General features: G+C 41.5%; 1 protein-coding gene across 1 annotated transcript in view; it reads right to left on the bottom strand.

Annotated features, from left to right (window-relative positions):
- Nucleotides 1-26,900, bottom strand: part of LOC309633574 (uncharacterized protein) — a 126,190-nt gene that overhangs the window by 15,322 nt on the left and 83,968 nt on the right. Inside the window, exon 5 of the mRNA XM_082402517.1 lies at nt 4,541-4,650. Coding sequence (XP_082258643.1) covers nt 4,541-4,650 — 110 coding nt within the window. The remainder of the gene's footprint in view (nt 1-4,540; nt 4,651-26,900) is intronic.

The following is a 26,900-nucleotide window of genomic DNA, read 5'->3' on the forward strand; positions in this document are numbered from 1 at the left end:
AAATTATTCATGAAATAATAATGATAATGATGTTGTGTGTTTGTGGAGAGCTTCCCATAAATGACGCCCTGAGCCAAGCACTTGGCTTAGATCACCTCACTTAATTGTCTCGACAGCGTAATCACTCTCACCTAAATATGAATTCAATCAGTCTGACTGGTTGAAATGCAAGGAAGAGTTCACTGATGTTCCCTGGTGTATAAAGAAAACTGCTTGTTATTACTTCTCTTCTGGATTATTTCACAGACATTAGATCGAAGTTTTAGAAGAAAATTCCCCATTTTAGTTTAGCAGATCTTCCCCTGTGTTTATCATGTCTTAGCTATAAAAATTTCAGAAATGCAAATATATAATGTAATATAATATACTCTTTACAAATAAGTAAAAGCAAAGATTTATCTCATTCACAAAAATGCTAAAAAGCAAGATAGCAGAATTAATGCTTTAAACTTAACACCTGACTACTACAGGTTACTACAGATGAATAAACGTCTATAGAAGACAAAGTACAGGGACTCCCCTGGTGGCGCAGTGGTTAGGAGTCCGCCTGCCAATGCAGGGGACACGGGTTTGAGCCCTGATTCACGAAGATCCCATGTGCTGCAGAGCAACTAAGCCCGTGCGCCACAACTACTGAGCCTGTGCTCTAGAGCCCGCAAGCTCTGCAACATGAGAAAGCCACCGCAATGAGAAGCCCGCGCACTGCAACGAAGAGTAGCCCCCGCTCGCCTCACTATAAAGAAGGACTATATGATGAACAGCATCAAATTTATAATCACTGGGCAAACCATGAGGTACGATTTGAAATATACTAGAAATGGTCAGTGTCTTTCAAAATATCCCTTCTAGTCTTCCCCATAGTGTCTAAGGGGCCACCATGGCATCGAAATATTGATTTACTGTGAATCTCAAAGACTTTTCAATCTTAAGAAGTGTCTTTCTGAAATGGAACTACCCTTTGTGGCATTCTTTTTTAAAAAAAATTAATTAATTATTTATTTTTTAAAATCGATCTTTATTGGAGTATAATTGCTTCACAATACTGTGTTAGTTTCTGTTGTACAACAAAGTGACTCTTTGAAGTCAGGGTCTCTCATCCGTTTATTCATCCAACAATATTACTTGAACCACAATTGCCAGCAGGCGCCGTGTAAGGCTCTGAAGAGGATGGGAGACAGAGGCAGTGCTTTCCTAGGAAAGCTCACATTTTCACCTCCTTTATTCTCACCTGAGAGCAGCTGACACAGAAAGAGCAGGAGAAAATGTTGATGTCTGAGTAGGTAAGAGAGAAAGGACAGAACACTCTCTTTAACCGCCTTACTATGAGCTGCCATGGGCTGGCTCTGTGGACAGAACATAAAACATGTGGCAAGACTGTGCTGGGGTAAGTGGTTTCTACATGGACTATTTCTAAGACAGTGTTATGCTCTTACAATTTCTCACTTTCATTGTATAACTGTCTCTGCTCTGAGTACATTTCAGAGAAAAATCTTAGGTGAGCATTCAAGTAAAGCAATGACAATGTACTGCAGTGTGATCAAGCGGGTATTTGAGCGATTTATAATTGTGCCTCTAACATATAAAATGCTCTACACTTCACAAGTTGGGCTTGTTAGGAGGCAGATAAATTCATGAATGTGTGCAGTCTCTATTATATTTCTATCCTGGACTACTTTTCTTAAAGATTTTTATAGCTGCATAGGAGGTGATTTTAAGAAAAATACTTTGACTACTTTTTTCATGTTAAATACTCACTACAAATATTGTAGGAATATTCAAAGATAGAATTCTCCTGTTCACCTCCTGTCTTGAAGAAGCTTTTACTTTGTGTTTTTCAGTGACATAAAGTCTCTTTGACTTTGTGTTTGAAAGTGACATAAGTGTGGTAGGTGTCCTGATACAAGGATGGCATTTTCGGTTCCGTGCCTGTCTCTCAAAGGTTCAATGAAGCACAGAGGAGCAGGTGACTTCCTTACTGTTTCTGTGTGGGCTCTGCCTGTCCCATCACTGAGTCTGCCTGTCATCCTCGTGCAGATGGGCAGGCAGTTTACAGGCCCCACGGGGTCTGTGTCCTGGCTTCAATGTTGGACCCATTAGGAGAGCCCTGGGGGACCATATGAGTTGCCCGCAGGGTCCTACCTGAGCTCAGGGGAGCAAAGGGGGAGATTGAGGGCAGTGAGAGCGCTCAGCACCGCTGCCCCTGGGCTCCCTCCCTGGAGGTAGTGATGAATGCCCAGACCTAAGAGCCTTCTGTCCATGTTTGCTGCACATATAAACTTAGTGAGGCAGTGATGAATTTGTGGAGAAAACAATATTTTTTTAAGTCCAAAGAACTAAATTAGAGTTCCTGACCTGTTGTGATTCCAACTTTGTATACATCTCTTAATCTCCATGAACCTCCATTTTTCTGTGCAAAAGAGAGGTAACAGTGATTGCCCTGACTACCTCCACGATGGAAGATGTATTGGTGTTTTACGTACAATGAAAAACTATACAGGAGTTCCATGGCCGATGGTTTGTAGAATGAGGCAAGGTAGAATAAAAACAGTGACAGAAGGAACAAAAACAGAAAGACGGGGTGTTCTTTTCTTTTAAACAATAATGAATTCACTGAGGAGTCTGAAAAGTTCCAGGAGCTGGGTGCTGCAGAGCCCAGCGGACACCATGGAAACCTCAGCAGGATGTCCAGTGTTTCAATGTTGCATCACCGTTAACTAATAGGAAGCCAGTTTCCTCTCCCTAACTTTCGGAGAACTAAGGATTGTATATTTTGGAAAATAAGGTTGAAAATGAGAATAAAGAGTGAAGATGATTGGATTGTAAATTTTTTTTTTTAAGTTCCTATTTTCCTGCTACCTCAACACCCAGGGGACCAGGTGCGTGGGTGTGCCCAGGCTGGTTCCTGCCGCAAGATTCCCTTTTTGCCCTCCCCGACTGTGACTTAGACATTCCAAGAAACAATGAAATCTCCTCAAGCCTTGTTTCTGCTCCACCCAGACTTGCCCAAGGTCCTCACTCTCTCTCGACTCCCCACCTGCTAGGTGGCTGCTGAATGGTGAGGTGCGCCCTGTCTTCTCCTCTAGGACCTGTGAGTATAATAAACCCTGTAATTTCTTCTGCAGAAATATTGCAGTGGCTCTTAAAGACCCTACAAGGGGGACTTACTCCCCCATTTACAATGATACTGGCAGCAAATGGAATTTTAATTCCAAATGTATGTAGTTTGGGAAAGCTAGATGATTTCCTATACAGACTATCTAGAAGGTTCTGTTGGCTCCTAGACACCCAATAAGCTATTAGAGAGTCTGCTTCCTGGACCTTGGCTCACAATAGCTCAGTTTCTCAGGCCCCACCTTTATTTTCATTCTCCCCATTTACACTGTCGCTTATGACTGTCAGCCATGGTTTATGACTAATAAAACCCTATTGTGTAAAATGCACTAGAGTGAGGACCTTGCACAACAGGTGATTTAGGCATAAGAAGCTATCCTTCTGCTATATTCTTTTAAAATACTGAATCATTTTTTAAAACATGAATTACAAGCTCTGGTGAGCTGGTATTAGGAATAATGAGAAGAAACTTGTATCAACCCTGCCCCCCACCACTGGTTAAACTACAATATGCTCTATACACCGTGAATCACTTCTTTTAAGAAAGTTATCTTGGGCTTCCCTGGTGGCGCAGTGGTTGAGAATCTGCCTGCCAATGCAGGGGACACGGGTTCGAGCCCTGGTCTGGGAAGATCCCACATGCCACGGAGCAACTGGACCCATGAGCCACAATTACTGAGCCTGCGCGTCTGGAGCCTGTGCTCTGCAACAGGAGAGGCCGCGATGGTGAGAGGCCCGCGCACCGCGATGAAGAGTGGTCCCCACTTGCCGCAACTAGAGAAAGCCCTCGCACAGAAACGAAGACTCAACACAGTCATAAATAAATAAATAAATAAAAGAACGTGAATTTCTAAAAAAAAAAAAAGAAAGTTATCTTATGAGATGGCAGCTGCTTATACCTGGAAATGTAGAAAATGCTTCACTCACAACGTTTACGGAGACTAATTGATGAGGAAACACCCACGGCAGAGACAAATGAGACGGAGCTGTGCGCTCAGGGATGCACGGGCTGGGATGCAGGAACCAAAACTAGCACCAAGTGGCCCCTGACCTGACGTGATTCTGCAGGGAATTGCAGCAGATACGATTGCTGGGAAATCAGGCAATGCTCAAGGAGGAGGAGGCTGCAGATTTGTAATTTAATAACGAGAAATTTAAACTGTTGCCACAAGAGGAGGGGCATTTCTGGTAGAGCAAACCTCCATGCAGAGGCCTGGACTTGGAAGAAGGCGGTACACTCTCCGGACAAGCAGGATGCTGGGCGGAACTTGGCTGAAGTTTAGGAAACAGGATGGTGAGAAGAGTCTGGGGAGTCAGGTCAGGGCCACTCTGTGAGGGGCCCTGAGTGTGAGAGTAAGGAAGGGAGACCGCAGTCCCCAGGCAAGGGGGTGCCCAGGGAGGCACGGGGGAGAGGGGGGAATATGCCCACCTTCTCTGGGGGAAGATGCCTCCCCCCTCCCCAGGCCCCACAGGGGTGGGAGGCGAGGCTGGGGGATTTGCTTCAGAACACAGACGGGAATCTATTGTTATAGACTGTATCTGAAATGAAGAAAATTAGTAATCAGTAATGAGTTAAAATAGAGATCATTTCATTTGGAATTAGACAAATCCTTAAAAGGTGCTACATACACATGGAAGTTCATTTATCTTCTGGTGCAGAGTCAGGTTTTGGTTTTAGTTTTGTTTGTTTTCCCTTTTTTCTAACCAACCACAATGAAATCAGGGCTGGGGTAGAGTTCTCAGTAGCAGTGACTGCATTCCGGAGGCAGGGGCAGTGAGCAGGGTCTCACCTCCTCGCCTGGATGCAGCTCACCGAGCTCTCAGGGAGGAGGGCGAGCTCCCTGCCGTCTTCCGCGGTCCCGAGCCCTCGTCCTTCTCCAGCCCGAGGTCAGAGAGGTGAGCGGTCCCTCCTTCCTCAAGGGCACAGCCCTGCCTTCCCCTCCTCAGGAGTGTCTCCTGGGATGAGCCCTGGGTGTGGGGCCCTGAGAGGCTGCCCCCGGCAGCTCCCTGCAGTACTAAGGGCTCCTGGCTCCTCCCAGCCTTTGCCAGCAGCTTCCGTGCTGGTGCTTGTTAGGGCCGCTGGGCTGGGAGGACGTGACCCACAGAAATGTGTCATTTAGTGAATCCACAAAGTGGCATCACTCAGCCCGGGTTGTTAGGATCACATCCAGATGGCCCTCAGGAAACATCTGATAGAAATTGGTAAGTGTAGGTCACCTGAAATGCACCTAGAGAGAGGAGATCCTGGGGCAGGGAAGGGCTTAGGGGACCGGCAGAGCCAATGATAGCCAGACACAGGATAAGATAAGGCCTGGGTGGGTCAACAGGGAGACATTAGATGAAGTCATTAAAGGAGCTCAGGGTCAGGTCTGGTTTCTAACTGTGATACTAATTTTTTATCAAATCAAATCCTGGCCATGTACTTCCTATGTGGAGTGAAGGCTGCCTTAGAAACTGGCATGTTTTTATATCTACAGTACTTCTCTCACTTCCTGAACAAGTATTGGCCTGGGAGCACGTCAGTACCCTTTATTTTTGTGGGGTGTCCAGGCATGCAGTGTTCCATTTCCAGCAGCATCTGGAGAGACTGACACCACCCTCAGCAGAGGGAGCAGAGCTGTGTTTGAGGGGAAGCATCTCCAGTTATACAAGGTCAATTGGTTCTCTGTAAAAAGTGACAGTGTCCACGTGCAGTCCTAAGGGCCCTTTTAGCCATCACATGTGACAGGTTGGCAGAGTAAAGACTCTTTTCTTCCAGTAGTGACGAGAATATGTTCCTGTTTTGATTGAAGTACATAACCAGAAACAGACTAAAAAGGCATTATAGAAACTATAGAAATGAGTCAAAGAACTACAACAACTAAGCGAACGCACCATCAAAAAAATGTCACATTTAAAAGGGTAGGAAACCTGTGGCATTTTTTAGTCACTTTTTAGTGCAGCTTGAGGAAAGTGGCAGCCAGATCCCCAGCCCCCTTTTGCAAACCTGAGAGAGAGCAGACTGATCTGTAATGTTCTAACCTGTCTGTGGGCTGCCTAAGGATTGGTCTTTTGACACCTAACTCAGAGTTCAGACAAACAAAAATGGCTCAGATCTCAGAATAAGGGAGCCATGGGAAGCAGCGGGTATGATTTGTAAAAACGGTTGCAAAGGTAACTATAGACCCACAGACACCAAGGACAAGAGATTACTGATTGAGGAGTACAATAGGACAGCTAAGGCCCCAAGAGTAAGCAAGAGTGAGACTCTTAGAAAAGCAAGACATTTAAAAGCAGATGTATAAATAGGAGAACTGGGGGAAAAAAAACACACACACTGGTCCAGAGACAACACAGGCCTGAAAAGACCCTAAGACATCACATTAGGCTGATTACAAAGGTCTTCCCCTGTGTAGAGCAAGTATAAGAAAACTGGGAGAGGTGGCTGTTTTTTAAAATGCCCAGTTTTCAACAAAAGATCACCAGGCATACAAAGAAACAGTAAAACTAGGCTCATTCAAAGGAACAAAATAAATATCCAGACACCATACCTCAAGAAACAGGTTTTGGACTTACTGGAAAAAGATTTTAGAACAACTATCTTATGTATGCTCAAAACGTTAAAGGAATACACCAACAAAGAACTAAAGGAAATCAAGAAAACATTGAAATGAAAATGAAAATGAAAGCACAACTTACCAAAACTCATGGGATGCAGGGAAAGCAGTACTTAGAGGAAAATATAATGTAAAAGCTTACACTGAAAAAGAAGAAACATATCACAATCAGCCACCTAACCTTACACCTTAAGGGACTAGAAAAAGAAGAACAAATTAAATTGAAAGCTCAAAGAAGGAAGGAAATAATAAAGATTAGAGCAGAGATAAACAAAGAGAGACTAGAAAAACAATAGAAAAAATCCATGAAACCAAGAGTCGGTTCTCTGAAAATCAACAAAATTGACAAATCTTTAGCTAGATTGACTAAGGAAAATAAAAAAAAGAAGACTCAAATAATTGAAATCAGAAAAAAGACAAAGACATGGCTACATATTTAACAGAAATAAAAGGATTATAAGAGATTACTATGAACTGTACACTAAAAAACTGGATAATCCAGGTGAAATGGATGAATTCCCAGAAACACATAACTTACCAAAACTAAATCAAAAAGAAACAGAAAATTTGAATAGACCTAGTAAGGAGATTTAATTGGTAACCAAAAGTTTCCTGGCAAAGAAAAGCCTTGGACCAGATGACTTCATGGATGAATTCTACCAAATATTTAGAAGAACTAAGAAGAACCAACACCAATCCTCTCAAACTCTTCCAAAACTTAAAGGAAAAGGACCACTCTCTAACTCATTCTGAGGCCAGCATTTCTCTGATACCAAAGCCACATAGACACTACAAGAAAAGACAACTGTAGACCAACATGCCTTATAAACAATGATGCAAAAATCCTCAACAAAATACTGGTAAATCAAATTTAGCAGCATATTAAAAGGATTATGCACCATGACCAAGTGGGATTTATTTCTGGAATGCAAGGGTGGTTCAATATATAGAAAACCAGCAATGTCATATACAGTATTAATGAAATGAAGGGGAAAAGCACAGGATCATCTCAACTGATACAGAAAGAGCACTTGACAAAAGTCAGCACACTTACATGATAAAAGCACTCAAGAGACTAAGAATAGAAGAAACTACCTCCACATAATAAAAAGCCATATATGAAAAACCCACGCTGAACATGATAATTTTTGATGAAGGTTGAAAGCTTTTCCTCTAAGATCAGGAACAAGACAAGGATGCTAGATTTTGTCACTTCTGTTCAACATAATACTGGAAGTCCTAGCCAGAGAAATTAGGCATGAAAGACATCCAAATTGTAAAGTAAGAAGTAAAATTATCTCTGCAGACAACATGATTTTATATGTAGAAAACCCTAAAGATCCACCACCCCCGCCCAAAATTGTTAGAACTAATCAGGGAACAATGTTTCGGGATACAAAATCAATACACAAAAATCAGTTGCAATTCAATACACTAGTAAGTAACAATCCAAACATAAAATGAAGAAAGCAATTCCATTTACAACATTATCAAAAAGAATAAAATACTTTGGAATAAGCTTAGTCAAGGAGGCAAAAGACTTGTACTCTGAAAACTACAAAACATTGCTAAAAGAAATTAAGGACACAAATAAATGGAAAACCATTCTGTGTTCATGGATTAGAAAACTTAATATTTTTAAGATGTCAATGTTTCACAAAGTGATCTACAAATCATTTTCAACAAGGGTACCATGTATTCAGAAAGGACAGTCTTTTCAACAATTGGTGCTGGGAAAATTGGATATTCACATGTAAAGGAATAAAATTGGACCCTTACCTTACACCATATACAAAAATTAACTCAAAATGGATCAAAGTCCTAAACATAAGACCTAAAACTATAAAACACTTAGAAGAAAACACAGTATAAAAATTTCATCACATTGGATTTGGCAATGATTTCTTGGATATGAAACCAAAAGTACAGACAACATAAGCCAAAATAGATAACAATATAACATATAGCTATAAATGCTTACATGGAAAAAGAAGAAATATCAAAACATAACAACAGAATTTAAAACTTGGATACATCAAAGAACATTATCAACAGAGTGAAAAAGGCAACCAATGGAACAACAGAAAATATTTGCAAATCATATATATGATAAGGGGTTCATATCCAGAATATATAAAGAACCTTGTACATCTCAACAACAAAAAAATCAATCTGATTTTAAAATGCACAAAGTACTGCAATAAACATTTATCTAAAGAAGATACACAAATGCCCAATAAGCATAGAAAAAGATGTTTGTTAGGGAAATACAAATCAAAACCATAGTAAGATACTACTTCACTCCCTTTAGATTGGCTATTTTTTTTTTTTAATGGAAAATAAGATGTGTCGGCAAGGATATATAGGAAACTTCGTGCACTGCTGGTAGGAATGTAAAACAGTGCAGCCACTTGCAAGACCGTTATGGCAGTTCTTCAAAAAATTAAAAATAGAATTACCATATGATCCAGCAATTTCACTTCTGGGTATATATCCAAAAACGTTGAAAGAAGGGTCTCAAGGAGATATCTGTACACTCATGTTCACAGCAACATTATCCACCATAGCCAAAAGGTGGAAACAATCCAAACATCTACCAACAGATGAATGGATTAAAAAAATCTGGGATATACATACAGTGGAATATTATTCAGCCTTAAAATGAAGGAAATTCTGACACATGCCACAGAATGGATGACCCTTGAAAACATTAAGTGAAATAAGCTAGTTACAAAAGAACAAAAATTATATGATTCCACTTATATGAGGTATCTATTCAAATTTCTAAAGCCAGTAAAATGGTGATTGCCAGCGCCTGGAGAAAGAAAGGAAATGGGGAGTTAGTTTTTAATGGGTAGCAAGTTTCAGTTTGGGACGATGAAAGAAGTTCTGATGGATGCACTTGGAGGGCATTGTGCTGAATGAAAGAAGTCAGACAGAGAAAGACAAACACTGTATGATATTACTTACACGTGGAATCTAAAACCTGTAACAAACTAGTGAATATAACAAAAAAGAAGCAGACTCACAGATATAGAGAACAAACTAGTGGTTACCGGGGGGAGGGGGGCAAAAAAAGGGTGGGGAGTGGGAGGTACAAGCTATTGGGTGTAAGAGAGGCTGCAAGGACGCATTGTACGACACGAAGAATATAGCCAATAGTTTGTAATCACTGAAAATGGAGTGTAACCTTTAAAAATTGTATAAAAAATATACACAGTAAATATTAGTTGTTTTACCTCTCAAAAAAATTCTGAAGATGAATAGTGGGGTGATAGTGACACAACGATGTGAGTGTACTTAATGCCACTTAAAATACTTAAAAGGGTAAATTATATGTTATGTATATTTTACCACAAAAAAAATTTAAACAAAGTAAAAGTGCATTTTCATTTAGGTGAAATGTTAGCAATGAGACCCAGACTGATACAATGAGAAACAGAAAGTTTCCTGCCTATGAACTCCCTGTGGTAATGGGAAACGCTACTCGTCCCAGCCACTGCTGCAGATTTCCTGGGCACTCTGGGTGGGTGCCACCACGCCCACCCTCAATTTCATGTCAGTGACACAAAGCCCATTGCGACTGTACCTTGTTTGGTGTCACGCGGTGGCAGGACAGGACAGAATTTCTCAGTTCTTACCAGGGAATATAGTCATCATCAACTTCACACAGTGAGAGTCTCAAATTGCCCACAATCTTATCTAGCTCTTGCCAGCAGGAACACCTTTTTTATCTTAAGGTAATGAACTCTGAATCATTAATACAAATCAAGAGCTGAACGACGGAAAGTTACACACCCATGATTCAATCAAGATAAACGCCGAGAGGCCACGTGCTCCCACCCCCTGTGATTCGGATGCTTATATTACCCAGCTATGATGAGCGAGCCAGTTCTGACTGAAACTGCTTCCCACTGAAAACGGGTAGCGGAAAGTCTCCCAGGAGATTGTCTGTTAGGCAACTTCCCCACTGTTTCTTGGGGAACACAGTGCGGTAAACAGATCATCTCAGGGGGCTGTCAAATAGACAAAACAGGAGTGAAGGTAACAAAAGCAGCCCTTAGCTAACAACGTAAACTGGCATTAAGAAGAAGAAAATGGTGATTGAAAGAAAAGTGTTACTTGAAAGTAATAAAGCCAAAATCAGGAGAAAAAAGCAGAAAGCAAAACCAAAGTAAGTGTAAATGAGAAAATAAATTAAAATGAAATTTGAAAATGACCTAACAACTTTCTAATAGAGAGAAGTGAATCCAGTCAAGCTCTTCAGGCTCCAATCTGGAGGCAGGTAAAGTGAGGTGTGAACAATCAAGGCCACTTGCTTCTGTTCTGCAGGTGACAGCTGAGCTAGGACCCTTACCTGTGCACCTCTCCCCTGCATCCTCCTTTCATCCTTCCTCCCCTTCCCTGGTTGATTCTTGGCCTAAGGTAGTTCTTGAGGACCAAGCATTGGGTTCAGATTGATTTAGGGAATAATATACATCTTGATGCATCTTGAGGGCTTCCTATGACTGAGGAAAGGACCAGTAAAGGACAAAGACTCAGGAAAAACTGATGCTCAGAGAGGTTGTGTCCAGATAAGAGGGCAGAAAAGCAAAGCCTGGCCTGGAACTGCTCTGTCTCTCATTTCCCTGAACCAAGACGCCCCAGGTCCTGAGCTGAGCAAGTCCACACCCCTTTATGAAGCAGGGAATGCGTTTTGTCCAACGCTGAACTCCTCATCGCTGGCTTCCAAACCTGGCAGGAACATCTGTGTCTATTCTACATCTCACTCCCAGTAGGGAGACAGAATTCACAAAGGCACCAAACAATCCAGCATCTTTGTTTCTATGTGGAACCTTGAGCAAAGATGGCAGATCCCTAAGAACAGAGCCACAGCCTGGGCTGGGACAACAGCAAAACCACAGCACATAGGTGTCCATTCAGGATCCTGAGGTCAGCAGTTCTCCAGGTCTTTTCTGACCACTGCCCTTGGGTGCACCCTCACCTCCTAAACCCAGCCCTAAGGTGACCCAGACTTGCCTCTGCCCCACCAAGAACACGATTGCGTTGTAAAGTCTTCCTCCCTCTCATCCTCTCTTTCTTCTGTGTGCTCTGGGAATCTATCTCACTGCACGTAATTAATCATAATAATAAACAGGAAAATAAAGGGCTACTTCAATCATCCCTTAGAATATTCCAGAGTAACACAGAAATTGACCATTGTGTAACTCTGAGCCTCAGTTTCTTCGTCTGTAAAATGAAGACACTCATGGAGAAAGATTAAATGATATGATGCACCTGAAATGCTTAACACCATGCCTGGCTCACAATAAACACTCAGTAAATGTCAGACACCAACCACGGTTCTTCACCTTGACACAAACTCCAGCCTCCCTTTCTAGATGCCACTCCTTGTAGTACTCAGGGGTGTTGTTTGCTCATTTTCTCACATTCCATTTGCCATGGTGTCCAGAGCATTTCTTATCAATTTCGCATCAATTCCAGATTAATCTTCTTCTTCCCTTACAAAAAGTGGGCACAACAAACAAAATGAGAAAGTGCCTCTTTTCCTTTACGATAAGCATCGTTTGACTATAGCCACCTCTGTCCTTCCAGGCCACTGTCATGTTCACGTTGAGATATATTGGAGTTCTTACTCCGGAACCTGTGAATGTGAACTTATTTGGAAATCTGGTCTTTGCAGAAGTCATCAAGTTAAGATGAGGTCATGACAGTGGACCCTAATCCAATATGACCTAGGTCCTTACAAGAAGAGAAGAGACATGCACAGAGGGAAGATGAAATAAAGACACAGAGGGAGAACACCCCATGACAGTGGAGGCAGAGATTGGAGTGATGATCTACAAGCCAAAGAACTCCAAGAATTACTGACAACATCATAAACTAAGAGAATGACCTGGAAGAGATTCTCCCGAGACCCTTGCCCTGCCCATGCCCTGCCAAGACACTGATTTTGGACTTCCAGCCTCCAGAATTATGAGAGAATAAATTTCTGTTGTTTTAAGTCCCTCAATTTCCAGTACTTTGTTACAGCAGCCCTAGGAACTCATACAGGGAGAGATTTAATTCCTTTCAGTTTAAAGGTGCCCTGTACTGTTTGACAGGGGAGGGTTTTCAAAAGACCCTAGATATCACTGTCAGGTTCCTTTAATAAGTGACTCATGTATTTATTATTTATTTAATCTAAGGATAGAAAACTTATTGGCGATGTAATTCACTGACCATTTCACTTATTATTACTTGGGTATATATGGATGAAAAAGTGTTGCCACAGTAATTTTGCATTCCATTCTGACGATATTTTTTGGTAACTCTCAAATTTTCTTCCAATATGTAGGAGCTTTTCCTATGTCTGAGTTTTCCATCAGTGGGAACTTTAGCTAATAAAGCATTTGCTGCAGCGTACACAAGAGCTCCCCAGGGATCTCTTTCCACTGCTCAAGTGATTTTTCTCTTCTCTCTCTTCTAAAAAAGAAGGATACTGAATCATTAAAATGTTCAAAGCTCTGAGAGGAAGATAAGCCATTCAGGTTGAATGATTAAGAACATTAAAAAACACAAAAGAGAAGGCAGGAGTTCAAATCCAAATAAACTTCATTTGTCTAATGCACATCAAACATTATTTATTTTGAACTTCTCTCCCTTGGCCATAGCTGTAGTGTGAGGCTAAGTTCTGGTATTTCCACCACCTGCCCTTCTTCTTTCTTATGCACAGCTCCTTCTAGAAAAATGCCCTGACCTTCGACTCTTCTTCAAAACTGCTCTTCCTTAGCTCTTAACTGATCCCTCCTCAAGGACAAAGTGAAAGGTAGAGTATGCCAATAAAATAAGCAGAGGTTTTCAAGCATACCACAGGGTAATTGGGAAAATGACTGGAAGATGAGTCATGTGCTTCAGGTCCGGAGCTCACCCTATAGGTATTTAGGGTGCATGGCAGACAGATGCACTCCTGTCCATGCATCCAAACCAATGTAATATAATCTCAGAGACAGCTTATCCTTTTATTTTTTTTTTATTTTATTTTTTTTAAATTGAACTGATTGATTTTATCCTTTTTTTTTTAAATAAATTTATTTATTTATTTTTGGCTGTGTTGGGTCTTCGTTTCTGTGCGAGGGCTCTCACCAGTTGCGGTGAGCTGGGGCCACTCTTCATCGCGGTGCGTGGGCCTCTCACCATTGCGGAGCACAGGCTCCAGACGCACAGGCTCAGTAGTTGTGGCTCACGGGCCCAGTTGCTCCGCAGCATGTGGGATCCTCCCAGACCAGGGCTCGAACCCGTGTCCCCTGCATTGGCAGGCGGATTCTCAACCACTGCGCCACCAGGGAAGCCCTAGCTTACCCTGATATATGCCAGAAGAAAGCCACCTCACCATAAAACTCTTAGAAGAGAACATAGGCAAAACAATCTCTGACGTAAATAGTACCAATGTTTTCTTAGGTCAGTGTCCCAAGGCAATAGAAATAAAAGCAAAAATAAACAAATGGGACCTAATCAAACACACAAGCTTTTGTACAGTAAAGGAAACTATAAACAAAATGAAAAGACAACATACAGACTGGGAGAAAATATTTGCAAATGATGCGACCAACAAGGGCTTGATTTCCAAAATATACAAACAGCTCATACAACTCAATAACAACAACAACAACAAAACCCAATTGAAAAATGGGCAGAAAACCTAAATAGACATGTCTCCAAAGAAGACAAACAAATGGCCAACATGCACATGAAAAGATGTTCAACACTGCTAATTGTTAGAGAAATGCAAATCAAAACTACAATGAGGTACCACCTCACACCAGTCAGAATGGCCATCATTAAAAAGTCTACAAATAACAAATTCTGGAGAGGGTATGGAGAAAAGGGAACCCTCCTACACTGTTGCTGGGAATGTAAACTGGTGCAGCCACTCTGGAAAACAGTATGGAGGTTCCTCAAAAAACTAAAAATAGAGTTGCCATATGATCCTGCAATCCCCCTCCTGGGCATATATCAAGAGAAAACTATAATTAGAAAAGATACATGCACCCCAATGTTCATTACAGCACTATTTACAATAGTCAAGACATGGAAACAACCTAAATCTCTATCGACAGATGAATGGATAAAGAAGACGTGGTACACATATGCAATGGAATACTACTCAGCCATAAAAAGCATGAAATAATGCCATTTGCAGCAACACAGATGGACCTAGAGATTATCATATTAAGTGAAGTAAGTCAGACAGAGAAAAAGAAATATCAGATGCTATCACTTCTATGTGGAATCTAAAATACAACACAAATGAATTTATCTAGGAAACAGAAACAGACTCACAAACATAGAGAACAGACTTGAAGTTGCCAAGAGTGAGGAGGGCTGGGGGAGAGATGGATTGGGAGTTTGGGATTAGCAGATGCAAACTGTTACATATAGAATGGATAGACAACAAGGTCCTACTGTATAGCACAGGGAACTATATTCAATATCCTGTGATAAAACATAATGGAAAAGAATATGAAAAAGAATGTGTATATATACATAACTGAATCACTTTGCTGCATGGCAGAAATGAACACAACATTGTAAATCAACTCTATTTCAATAAAATTAATTTTTAAAAAAGAAGAAAGTCACCCAACAAGGTTTTTCTTAAGTTGAAATAGTACTTACTCTTATCTATATAATCTAAAAGCCTGTATTAGGAATATATTCACTGTGGAAATGACTTAGAATCTACTTACATGAAGGAAACTTAAGTCTAAATCCCAATGTGAGCTGAAAATCTCAAGTAAGTAATGAGCATATTTTTATATTTTTTATGTTTAATAAAAAGGCCATATAAATGGTTTGACTTCTAACAGTTAGTACACAGATCTTATATTTGACATAATTTAGGTCGAGTGTATAATCTGGGAAACAAGATCAGCACAAAAGCACCATGAAAGAGAAAAGACGATAACTGAAAGCATTCCAAACACCAGCACAGAGAGACTGAGCGTCGTATAGTTCATGGTCATCCAGAAAGACATCTGAGAAATGGCACCATTTTGGAAGCTGTTCACGTGGCAGAGGCACGGCTTAGTGAATACTGCCTCGGTTTCCCATGAACCTCCCTATGTGCTACAGGTAATGCAAAGGGTCCAGGACGGATGATGCTGCAGGCAGTGGGCTGCCTTAGAGGATCGAGCACCACGCTCGGGGGATTCACTGCTCTTGTAATGAGAAGATGCAGACCTGCTCCTTGCCTGGGGGAGGCTGGCCTCTCATCTCTCAGGACTGCTGTTTCTCTAGCACACCCTGAGAATGGCCTGGATAAAATGCAGCTAGAGCCTTCACTCTTAGCCTATCTAGAAAGAGCACACAAGCACTCAGGGTCCATGTGGATTGCATCTCCCCACATATCTTGAGGCTATTTCAGTGCGTAAGGGAACCAAATAAAAACACTATTTAGGGGAGGATGCAGAGAAATTGGAACCCTTGTGGAAATGCAAAATGGTGCAGCCACTATAAAAAACAATATGAAGGTTCCTCAAAAAAAGTAAAAATAGAATTAGCATAATAAGCTCCAGCAATTCCTCTGCCGGGTATATGTCCAAAACAACTGAAATCTGGATCTTGAAGGGATATTTGTATACCCATGTTTATCACAGCATTATTCGCAATAGCCAACAGGTGCAAACAACCCAATTGCTCGTAGATGGATGAATAGATCTCTTAGTCCATTCAAGTTGATATAACAAAATACCACAGACTGGGTGGTTTACAAACAATAGAAATTTATTGCTCACAGTTCTAGAGGCTGACAGTCTGAGGTCAGGGTGCCAGTAAGTTTGGGTGAGGGCCCTCTTCTGGATCTCAGACTTTTTTTCTTTTTAATTTAATTTAATTTATTTATTTATTTATGGCTGTGTTGGGTCTTCGTTTCTGTGCGAGGGCTTTCTCTAGTTGCGGCAATTGGGGCCACTCTTCATCACGGTGCACGGGCCTCTCACTATCGCGGCCTCTCTTGTTGCGGAGCACAGGCTCCAGACGCGCAGGCTCAGCAATTGTGGCTCACGGGCCTAGTCGCTCCGCGGCATGTGGGATCTTCCCAGACCAGGGCTCGAACCCGTGTCTCCTGCATTGGCAGGCAGACTCTCATCCACTGCGCCACCAGGGAAGCCCTGGGTCTCACACTTTTGTTGCATTCTCTCATGTTGGAATCAGGTAGGGATCTCTCTGGAGCCTCTTTATGAGTCACTAAGCCCTTTCTTAGTGGAAGACTTAGTCACTTCCCCAAACCCCCTACCTACTAATACTATCACCTTAAGGGGTTAGGATTTCAACGTATGAATTCTGGTGGGATACAAACATTCAGACCATAGCAACTGATAAACAAAATCTGGGATATACATACAATAGAATATTATGCAGCCCTAAAAAGAAGGAAATTCTGTCATGTGCTATATAATATGGATACTCAAGGACATTATGCTGCTTGAAATAAACCATCACGAAAGGACAAATACTGTATGATTTCACTAATATGAAGTATCTACGGTAGTCAAAATCATTGAAACAGATAGTAGAGAGATGCTTGCCAAGGGCTGAGGGGATGGGGAGGGAAATTTGTGTTTAGTGGGTTTAAGTTTGCTTTACAAGATGAGAAAGATCTAGAGATCTATTCCACAACAATGTGAATATACTTAACACCACTGAACCATACACTTAAAAATGGTAAGGATGGTAAATTTAATGTTATGTTTTTTTACCACAATTAAAAAACTATTTTGTATTTCCTTTGCTTTTTTTCCTCTAATCCTTTCAAAACCTGGTATTGAATTGAACAGCAATATACGCATGTAGTTTAAAAATACCATTCATCACGTACTCATGGCATATCTTTACCTAGAATGAGAAATGCTATTAATAATTTATCTTGTATGCTTCCAGAAATAGTCTAATTATATTTACATGCACATATACGTATATGTTCATCTTGGAAATTTCTAATGGAAGCACAATAAATACATCCCTTTTCCTAGCTGTAAAAAAAAAAAATGTTTCTTAAATCTCATTATGAATAAATGCATTTGATAATCTTGTACACATGAAACTTATATAATGTTTTAAACCAACGTTACCTCAAATAAATAAACAGATCAATTAATTAAATAACCTCATTGTTTTCAAAGGAATGAATTCCATATAATACTATATTATTCCATAAAATGGAGTATCGTAATTTCTTTGTGTTCACCTATTGACAGAAAACTGGATCTTGACTGTAAACAATGCACTTAGTTTTCTTACAGGCACTTTCTGCGCACCTCTGAGTGTTCCTGTGGGACTAACTCCTAGAAGAGGAATTGTTACTTGGTGTAGACGATATATTGACAGGACTTAAAAGCATTACTCCTTTTGGGCTGTCATCTTCAGCGCTCTAAATAGCGGGTGCTTTTGAACACTTAAGTTTATAGAAATTGTCCTCCAAGGACGTGCATAATGCTGTGATGAACATGGGTGTACAAACATCTCTTCAAGATCCCGCTTTGGGTATATGCTTTGGGCATATCCCCAGCTTATGCCATTTTATGCTCCTACCAGTACTGTCTGAGAGTGCTTGCTTCCCATGCCCTGAGGAAGAGGATCCCCATCCTGTATCATCACTTTATTCACCTCCAACATGAATCCTCTGTACTGTGCTAAGGTGGTTTGAGTGTGGGCCCTGCAGCCAGACAGCTAGGGTTCAAATCCTTGTTACATCACTAACTAGTTCTGTGATTTGAGGATAGTGAACTTGAACTTTTCATGCCTCAGTGTCCTTTTCTGTAAACTGGGCATAAGAGGGCTGTTGTGAGGATGTGTTTAATAAATATGTATAAAGCGCATGAAGCAGTGTCAGGCACTCACTAAGTACTCAGTATAACACTTCTTATTGGTTTAATAGTTTTCTTTAAATTGATTCTCTTTTTAACCTTAGTTTTATGCTAAATGCTATGTAATAATATCATAGATCAGATGTATACTATCTATATCTTATTCTGAAAGACATCAAATTACATGCATACATTTAAAATGAAAAGAAAGTTTTTCTAGGACACAGTTTGAAAAGGACTGTCCTAAGCGAGAGTATTAGCAAAGGTTTTGTGGAGTTCAAGTGGGAGAGGTTACATTGTGTCACACTGATGTTGTAATTTTCATTTCTTCATACTGAATCCATACATCATACCTTAAATAGATACAAAGTGGACTAGACCAGGGGTAGGCAACCTAAACCCGGAACCAGCTGGCTGTGTGGCTTTTTAAATAAAGTTTTATTGGAACACTGCCACACTCGTTCATTTACATATTGCTTCTGGCTACTTTCACACAACAGCAGAGTTGAGCAGTCACAACAGAGACTGCATGGTCTACAAAACCAAAACTATTTATTATCTGTCCCTTTATAGAGAAAGTTGGCTGGCCCCTGGTCTAAACCAATATTTCTCTCTGTCTGAGACCCTTAAACATGCTTGAACAGCATCCAGCTTCTCAACTGCTGCCCTAATCTTAGCCACTCTGAAAGTTTGAGGTTTGCTGATCAGAAATTCTCAACATCTCAGAGTTTTGAGACTGTGATATTAATATTAAAAAAAGTACTCAAAGCCTGTCTTCCTGTTTTGCAAAATTTTAAACTTTCATCATTGCTTTTGTCTATACAAATATATAAAATGTGGTCTGCATCAAAGGCAGAAAGTTGTTCTAAGTGTTAAGTGGCATAGGACTGCAGAGTGCAGAAACCACAGGAGTTATCAAGGGCTGTGAACACAGCAGTGCTCCAAACACTCCACCTCTGCTGGGGGCCATTTTCGCAAGATCCCAATTAGTTTGGTACCAAACCACTTGAGTCTTTTATGTCAAAACAACAGACCCAGGAAATCACCCATGAATAGCCTGAAGTACATACCATATCTGTGCCTTCTGTACATTTACATTATGTGTGCAAATTGTAGAATTTGTAGACTTTGCCTGTCGTTCCCTATGAGACCCACTATTAGTACAACATCCTATGACGCTAAGCTGCCAGAACTGCAGTCACGAGGAAGAATTTCCATGAAACCCTGGTGAGATGCTCCCTGGGCTCTCCTGCCTTCCACCTTCCCAAAACTTGGCTCTGCAGCACTTCCTTTCAATGAGTCTGCTGCCGGAGCACCTTTTTTGGTAAAAATTCACTTTTTCCATCATTTACTTTTCTTGATCAAAAACAGTACTTTTGCCATCTCCCAAATGAATAAAAAAGTCTACTTCTAAAGCTATTTCCCCCACAACTCTGCCATACTCTGTTCATATTACTGTTTAAGATTTACCTTTTTCATAAAATATATCCTAATTTCCATATATCTCTAGTAACACCACTTCTGGAACTACTTCATTCCAGGAAAAGTAAAACTGTAATTTGTAAGATGTCTCAAGAGTTGCTATTTATCCTGCTGCATATTTAAAATTCTACTCACCACCACACCCCTCCCTCCCAACCTGATAACACCTGGCAATTCAAATGAGCAAAATCGTTACTTTTGCAAAGCAATAAAGTAGGTACAAAGGATATCGGGATAAACAAGCTGTAGTCCCTGATGCCAGAATTGATGTGAAATAAGCACGAGGTGAATAAATATGGCAAAAGAAAAGTAATACTTGAGAAATAAAAATGAACAATCCTAGGAGTAGAAAAAGAAGGGCGTGTCTACACAATTTTAGTACAGAGTAAAAGGGATTTGAGTGAAGGTTTTCAAGTTGGGAAGGATTGTAATCGACAAATGGAAGGAAGGACGCTCCACACCCACCGAATGCAGCTGGCCCTGGCAAGAGGCAGTTGTTACTGGATCCTGGGTTTCCAGGGACCCATCGGCTACTTTGTGGTAGCAGCTCAGGTGTCTCATTCACTTCTCTGCCTCAACCTTCTCAGCTGCTCTGAGAGTTTTCCACAGACCAAATCCAGCTTTTATCTCTATTGTCACTGAGACCTGCAATGAAGGGCAAATGGAACCACCTCTCTCTCAGGTTCAGTAGGGCATCGTCCTTGTACAACTTTGTGGGGAAGAAGTGTTAAGCCTCTTGTTACACTTAGGCTTGGCACCGAAAGCCTCTCATCACACAAGCAGCATCACACAGTTGGCTAAGTTTTAACTTAACTAACCATCTGGGTTGAGGTCTGTTTGAGAACAGCAACTTTTCCTTAACTCAATCTAACAACTCCTTATTGAGAATCTGTAATAGGCCTGGCCCTCTGAGGAGATTAATCCCTGACCTAACGGCTCTCAGAGCCCAGAAGGGGGAGACATGTACAGAAAATTCAACTGTGGTCCACAATGGTAAGTGCAATCAACAAGACTGTCCATGGTACAAAGTCACTGCCTCGGGGATCAATGCGCTTGACGTAATGAGGTGAATGGTTAGGAAGGAGAGGGCCGTGTCCCTGACAAGGCCAAGTACATGGAAGAGATCGATACAGAATCATTGAAATGCTGCTCCTATTCTGCCCAAAACCACCCAGTCTCAGAGCCAAACTTGAAATCGGCAAGCCTGGAGCTGGCACAAGCCTCAGACAGCCAAGGCACACTCTGCAGACCCTTCTTTGCAACCTCTTACCTGATGTGGTAGGATGGACCCTTCTTTGCAACCTCCTACCTGATGTGGGGCTTGGCTCTGTTGAGTCATCAACTCATTAGCAATAAATGTATTAACCTAGACCTGAAATAAACCAACATATATTTAAATGACTGAATTAGCAGGAATCTCTGTCAAGAGAATTTCTGCTCCTTCTACCAATAGAGCTTCACACTTAGCAGAGTGTCTGCTTCCTTACATACAAACCCTCCTTATCTCTGAGTCCAGTTTTTCTTATTATGATTTGACACTGTTCTTATCCCTCTTTATTCTGAAACTACACAGTCATATGATCTTTCTATTTATACCAAGTAAACGTAATTCTTTTAAACCTGAATCCAATATTCTTTAGTAATTTGATTATGCAATATTTCAAACATCCCCCCAAAACAGATATGCATGTACTGATAATCTAGATTTATTTTAACAAGGTAAATATTTTGCCATATGTGCATCAGCTCTTTCTCTTAAATAAATGAAGTGGTACAGGTATAACAAACAGTCCCCTTCCCAACCCCCATGCTTCCAGTATTTCCCTGTCTTTTTTCTGCCCTGCAAGTTTGGGGTCACCTTTGTTGCTCTCTTAGAGCACTGTGAGATTGTTGTGAATCTTTCAATACAATATTAATTAGCCTTATTAATTAGTCTACTTGGTGTTCTAGGTTGGAAATGATCTAGAGAAGAACAAAGGTTCAAACGATTTGCTATGTCTATTTTATATTCATTTAAGGACCTACTGCTACCTATTTTTTCAAGGCGAAAGAAATCTATTAAATAGAATTATTTATACTAGAACTTATGTTTATTTCAAGTAATTTCTTTTCTTATTTTTCTCAAATATATTTTGCCAGTCCTTTCCTAGAAGAATGCCTTTTTCACACAAAGGGCCTGCATAGGAAGAAAAATGCACTTAAATTCTAAGTTTAATTCAATGCATTTTGAATAACAATTTCCATCTTAAATTCATAAAGGATACAACTTCTGAATTAGAGTTCTGATGAGTTTTTAATATGAAGAATAAACTCCTAATGAATGCAGAGTATAGCGATTCAGGAAATACTATAGTTCTCAAAGATAGGACTAACTTTAACCACTTGATTGTTATTCACTGATAACAATGAGAAAATACCTGGGCTCCACCCCCCCTAGGTTGGTGACTATCAGGGAGAAAGAGGGTGTCTTGCAGTCAGAGGGCACTGGAGCAAGGTTCCTGAGGCCCTGTTACAGAGAGCATCACCTGTTCAGGCTAACACGTGCGTGGGATAAGCTGCATCCTAGAGCAGGCGGCACAGTCTCCTCTGATCCAGGCAGCTGGAGGATAGTTAAGGGGCAAAACAATTTCCCCCACAGATGGGACTTGGTTCATCCCAGTCAGTGCTTCTCACTATCTAGCTTGTACTGGAATCCCCTGCTCATCTTGTTAAAATGCAGATTCTATTCAATAGGTTGGGGTGGGGGCTGAGATTCCATATTTCTATCAAGATCCCAGGTGATGCTGCTGGTCTGTAGGTTACATGTTGAGTAGCAGGACTCATAGCAATCTAGGTCCTTTAATTCATAGAGAAAAAAGGAAGGCGAGGAGTAGAAAGATAAGATGTATAAGAAGAGGAAAGCAGAGATATAGAAAAGAAAGCAAAAGGTCATGGAGAGAGAGTGAAAGAGAGAGAGAGAGAGACAAAGAACAGGAAATTTGATAATATGGCCCTCCCAGCATCCCTCCCTTCTAAGTGCCCCCATTAGGGTGGACATCAAGTCTTTACATGGCCCCACCCCCCAATCCAGGGGCTTCGGTGCTAAGTGTAGGGTGGCCTGGGAGCCATCCTGATCAGATCAGCTCTTCACAGGTGGTGAGATCTGAGACTCCCCTCAGCCAGAGCCAAGTAAGTCCGAGCATTTCCTCAGATTTTTGAACCAATATAGGAAAATGAATGCCAGAAGCTAATCCACAGAAGGCACAGGGCAGGGCTGCCTCTTAGTTACAGCCATTCCAGAGACCCAGCTAAATCCTTCCCTTCTCCGTGTGGTCGGATTCCCAAATTACCTAGACTGATTCAAGTTGATTTTCTAGAATTTGTAACAATACAGATAGAAGAGGGATATAGGGGAAAATGGAGAGAGAAGAGAGAAATAAGGAGAAAAGTATTTAATGATAGGTGAAAAAAATACATAAGGAAAGAATAGAAGGATAGAGGAGAAGAGGGAGAAATAGTAAGGAGATGAGAATGAAGACAAAGTATTGATAAAATAGAAGAAAAAACACCCAGGAATTGCAGGAGGAAAGGTCCCCATGGCCAATAGGGACCCAGTGGTCCCTGGGCCAGATAAGCCTCAACAGAGGACACCATTGCAGTGGACACCATTAGGCACGGTCTCCCGAGAGGAGAGGTGGGTATTGGCCTGGCTCTCATTGAGTCAGCCCATTGTTCCCAAACAACTGGAACGGGGAGGGAGAAGAGACAGAGTCAGGGCAGGCAGGTGGTCTGGGAAGGACAAGGCTTGCTAGAGGGTCCCAAGAAGACCAAATAGGTGCCCAGGAGGGTGGTGATGGAGCTGCCCCAACACCCCTGTAGAATACTGCCAGCGCTCTAGGCTGCCCACTCACAAACCTCTCCTGCCCACCAGGGATGCTCACAGACCCAGACTCAGAGCAGGACAGTGGTTGGCGCCCACACCTCTCCCCAGCCTGGTCCAGAGGCCCCCAGGGAGCTCAGAGCTCACATTAGCTTGCAGGTAAGAATCCTGGTTCGCAAGGGCTGCCCCACAAAATTCTTGTAATGAATCTCAGAGTCACAGTAGATTGATGTAAGTGTTGGCTGACATATTCTCAGGGAAACAGTAGAAACTCAACATTAGTGAGCTCTGTCAGTGACCACCGATCTGCTGCACTGCTCACTGCACTGCTGGTCTATGATCCTCAGCGTCCTAAGACTCTGGCCACTTCCTGATTTAGTTGGGCTGAAGCTGCAAGCTCATCTTCTAAGTCCTATGGACGTTTAGCACCAAGCTTGGTCAAGCCACCTGGTTTACTAAATGACCGATATAAACCATGATTGTTCACATCGTATAGGAAATGCACCCCTTCTAAACTTGTTCAGTGATACTTCTTCCACTACATTTCAAGTGAGGACATTTACTCTGCACATCAAAAGAGTTTGTATGTCCTGAGATGTAGTGCATCCCTTGGTGAGAGATGGTGATGCCTTTTCTGTCATGTAAGACACATGCCTTTATTTCCATTTAAATAAAACCCTTTTGGAATGTATTTCACAGATCTGAGTATTTGTTTAATTTTTTTGGTTATTTTCACATAGAAATCCAGTTCAGCCATGGAAGCAGTCACTCATTAAGAAAAAATATTAAAGTGGAACATATCACCAGTGAAGAACATAATTTCTTTTTTTAAGAAAGTCAATTTGGATAACTAACCTTCAGTAACTGGACCTGCAGTCCTCAAATCCCTTAGTCAAAGACTTGGTGGCCAGCCATGTCTCAATTTCATAATTTTGAGAATTTAGAGAGGTATACCTTGCATGTCACATATTAATTAATATTCCATGGCAAACATGTGGCAAAGCATATGGACAACTTGCCCAAAGTAACATAAGTAAAGATCTTCTGTCTTATTATCATCTCATGTCCATTTTCAGTAAGGAGTTAGGATTGACCTTTTTCTGAGAGTTTTCGGAATTTGGAAAGAGTTAACATGTATTAGCGGACAGAGTTAGCAGAGACAGCAGATAGACCCAGAAGAACAAGAAAAGTCACTTAAAATAATTATGACAGGGAGAACATCCACAAAACTTTTAAGGCCAGAGAAGGAGTGCTTGATTTGGACTTTCTTATAAAAGTAGAAGGAGGCTTCCTGAGAAGAAAGCCAATACACAGTCTTTCTTGCTGCTGGGGGTCAAGGTTACATCAGCGAGGCCACAAGCTGGGGACGCTGCTGTGGGTGAGAGCTACACTAGTGATGGCGGGGCAGCAGCCTCTCAGGGGGGACACCTGTGACACACCAACTGCGAGCAGGTGCTCAGATACCCCTGCAACATGACTTCATATGACTCTGGAAAACATCTTCAGATCCAATGAGAAATGTGTTTGCTAGGAAAGGATACCAAATGCAGAAAGAAAAAAAAACAGAGATGTATAAATACAGTGGGGTGGGCAGAAAGGCCTCAAAGATGTCCAGGCCCTAAAGAAAGGAACTGTGAATATGTTACTTTGCATGGCAAAAGGGACTCTGCAGATGGGATTATGGTTAGGAAGACTGTCCTGGATTACCCAAGTCGATCCAGTCTAACCACAGGAGCCCTTAAAGTAGAGGACTTTCTCCAGCTAGAAGAAGAGGAAATCAGAGAGGTGCAGCAGAAGGAGAACAAGAACAAAGAGCGATTTAAAGACGAAAGGGACTTGACCCGCTGCTGCAAGAACAGGCCACACAGAAAGCATAAGGGATGTGGGAAACCTCTAGGAGCAAAGACCAGCCCCCAGCTGGCAACCTACAGGAGATCAGTGTCTCAGTCCTACACCCACAAGGAAGTGAGTGAGTGTGTATGCAGAAGCATCAGGAGGGCAGTCCTGACTGCTGCCCTCTGAAAGGCCTGCTTGCAAGTCTGGCCCATTCCCAAGACTCTAATGATAAAGGTGGCTTACTGTGCCTAATGTTTGCTCAAACACTGTGGTTCATACTCAGTACCTGCCTTCCTTCTGGGAGCCTGGGATTTTGTTACATGCAAGGCAGAGGGTGCCTACATGACCAGCCCCCAGTACATGAGCTCAGCTGGTTGGTAATATTCCATGTGGGTTTCTATAACTCACTGCTGGGGGATTAAGCTAGTCCCGTATGACTTCCCTGGGAGAGGACTGTAGAAACCTGGGCCTGATTTCCTCTGCGCTTCACCCCAAGCACCCTCTTCCTTTGCTCATTTTGCTCTGTGTCCTTTCACTGTGCTAAATCATAGCTGTATGACTACACACTGGTCCTGTGAATCCTCCCAGCAAATCATGGAACCTGGGGAAGGTTCTGGGAATCTCCAGACACCTTGAAGGACAAGTCTTCCCCAGAGCCTCCAGGAAAAATGCCTTAAGCAGAGAACCCAGCCAGGTCTACTGTACTTTAGACCTACAGAACTATGACATAATAACTCTGTCTTGTATTAGGTCACTAAATCCATGAAAATGTGTTAAAGCAGTGATAGGAAATTAAGTAAATGGCACCATGAAGAAACATATTACTTTCACTAATGAAGAGTATAATATCTCAAGGACATTTTTTAAAATCTTAAATTCATTCTCAAGTTAACATCAGCAATTCATATCTAAAACAACCACGTGAAGAAGGGGTAGAACCTCTGGTAAGGTGTATGGTTGATTTTTAAGAGCAGCTGACATTTTGTGAGAGGTCTGGAAAGCAGCCAAACCAGCCCAATCTTTTTAAAGAAACTGTGAGGATAATGTCAGAATCATCCACTAGTGTGATTTACTGCTGTCAATGCCAGTTGTGTATAGTCGGGCCCAGATTAGGAGATGAATTCACTTAACCCACGGTGGTGCACGCAGATGTGAGGATCTTCCACTCAT

This window comes from Balaenoptera borealis (assembly GCF_965194805.1).
Source record: "Balaenoptera borealis genome assembly, chromosome: 8".
NCBI classification, from domain to species: domain Eukaryota; kingdom Metazoa; phylum Chordata; class Mammalia; order Artiodactyla; family Balaenopteridae; genus Balaenoptera; species Balaenoptera borealis.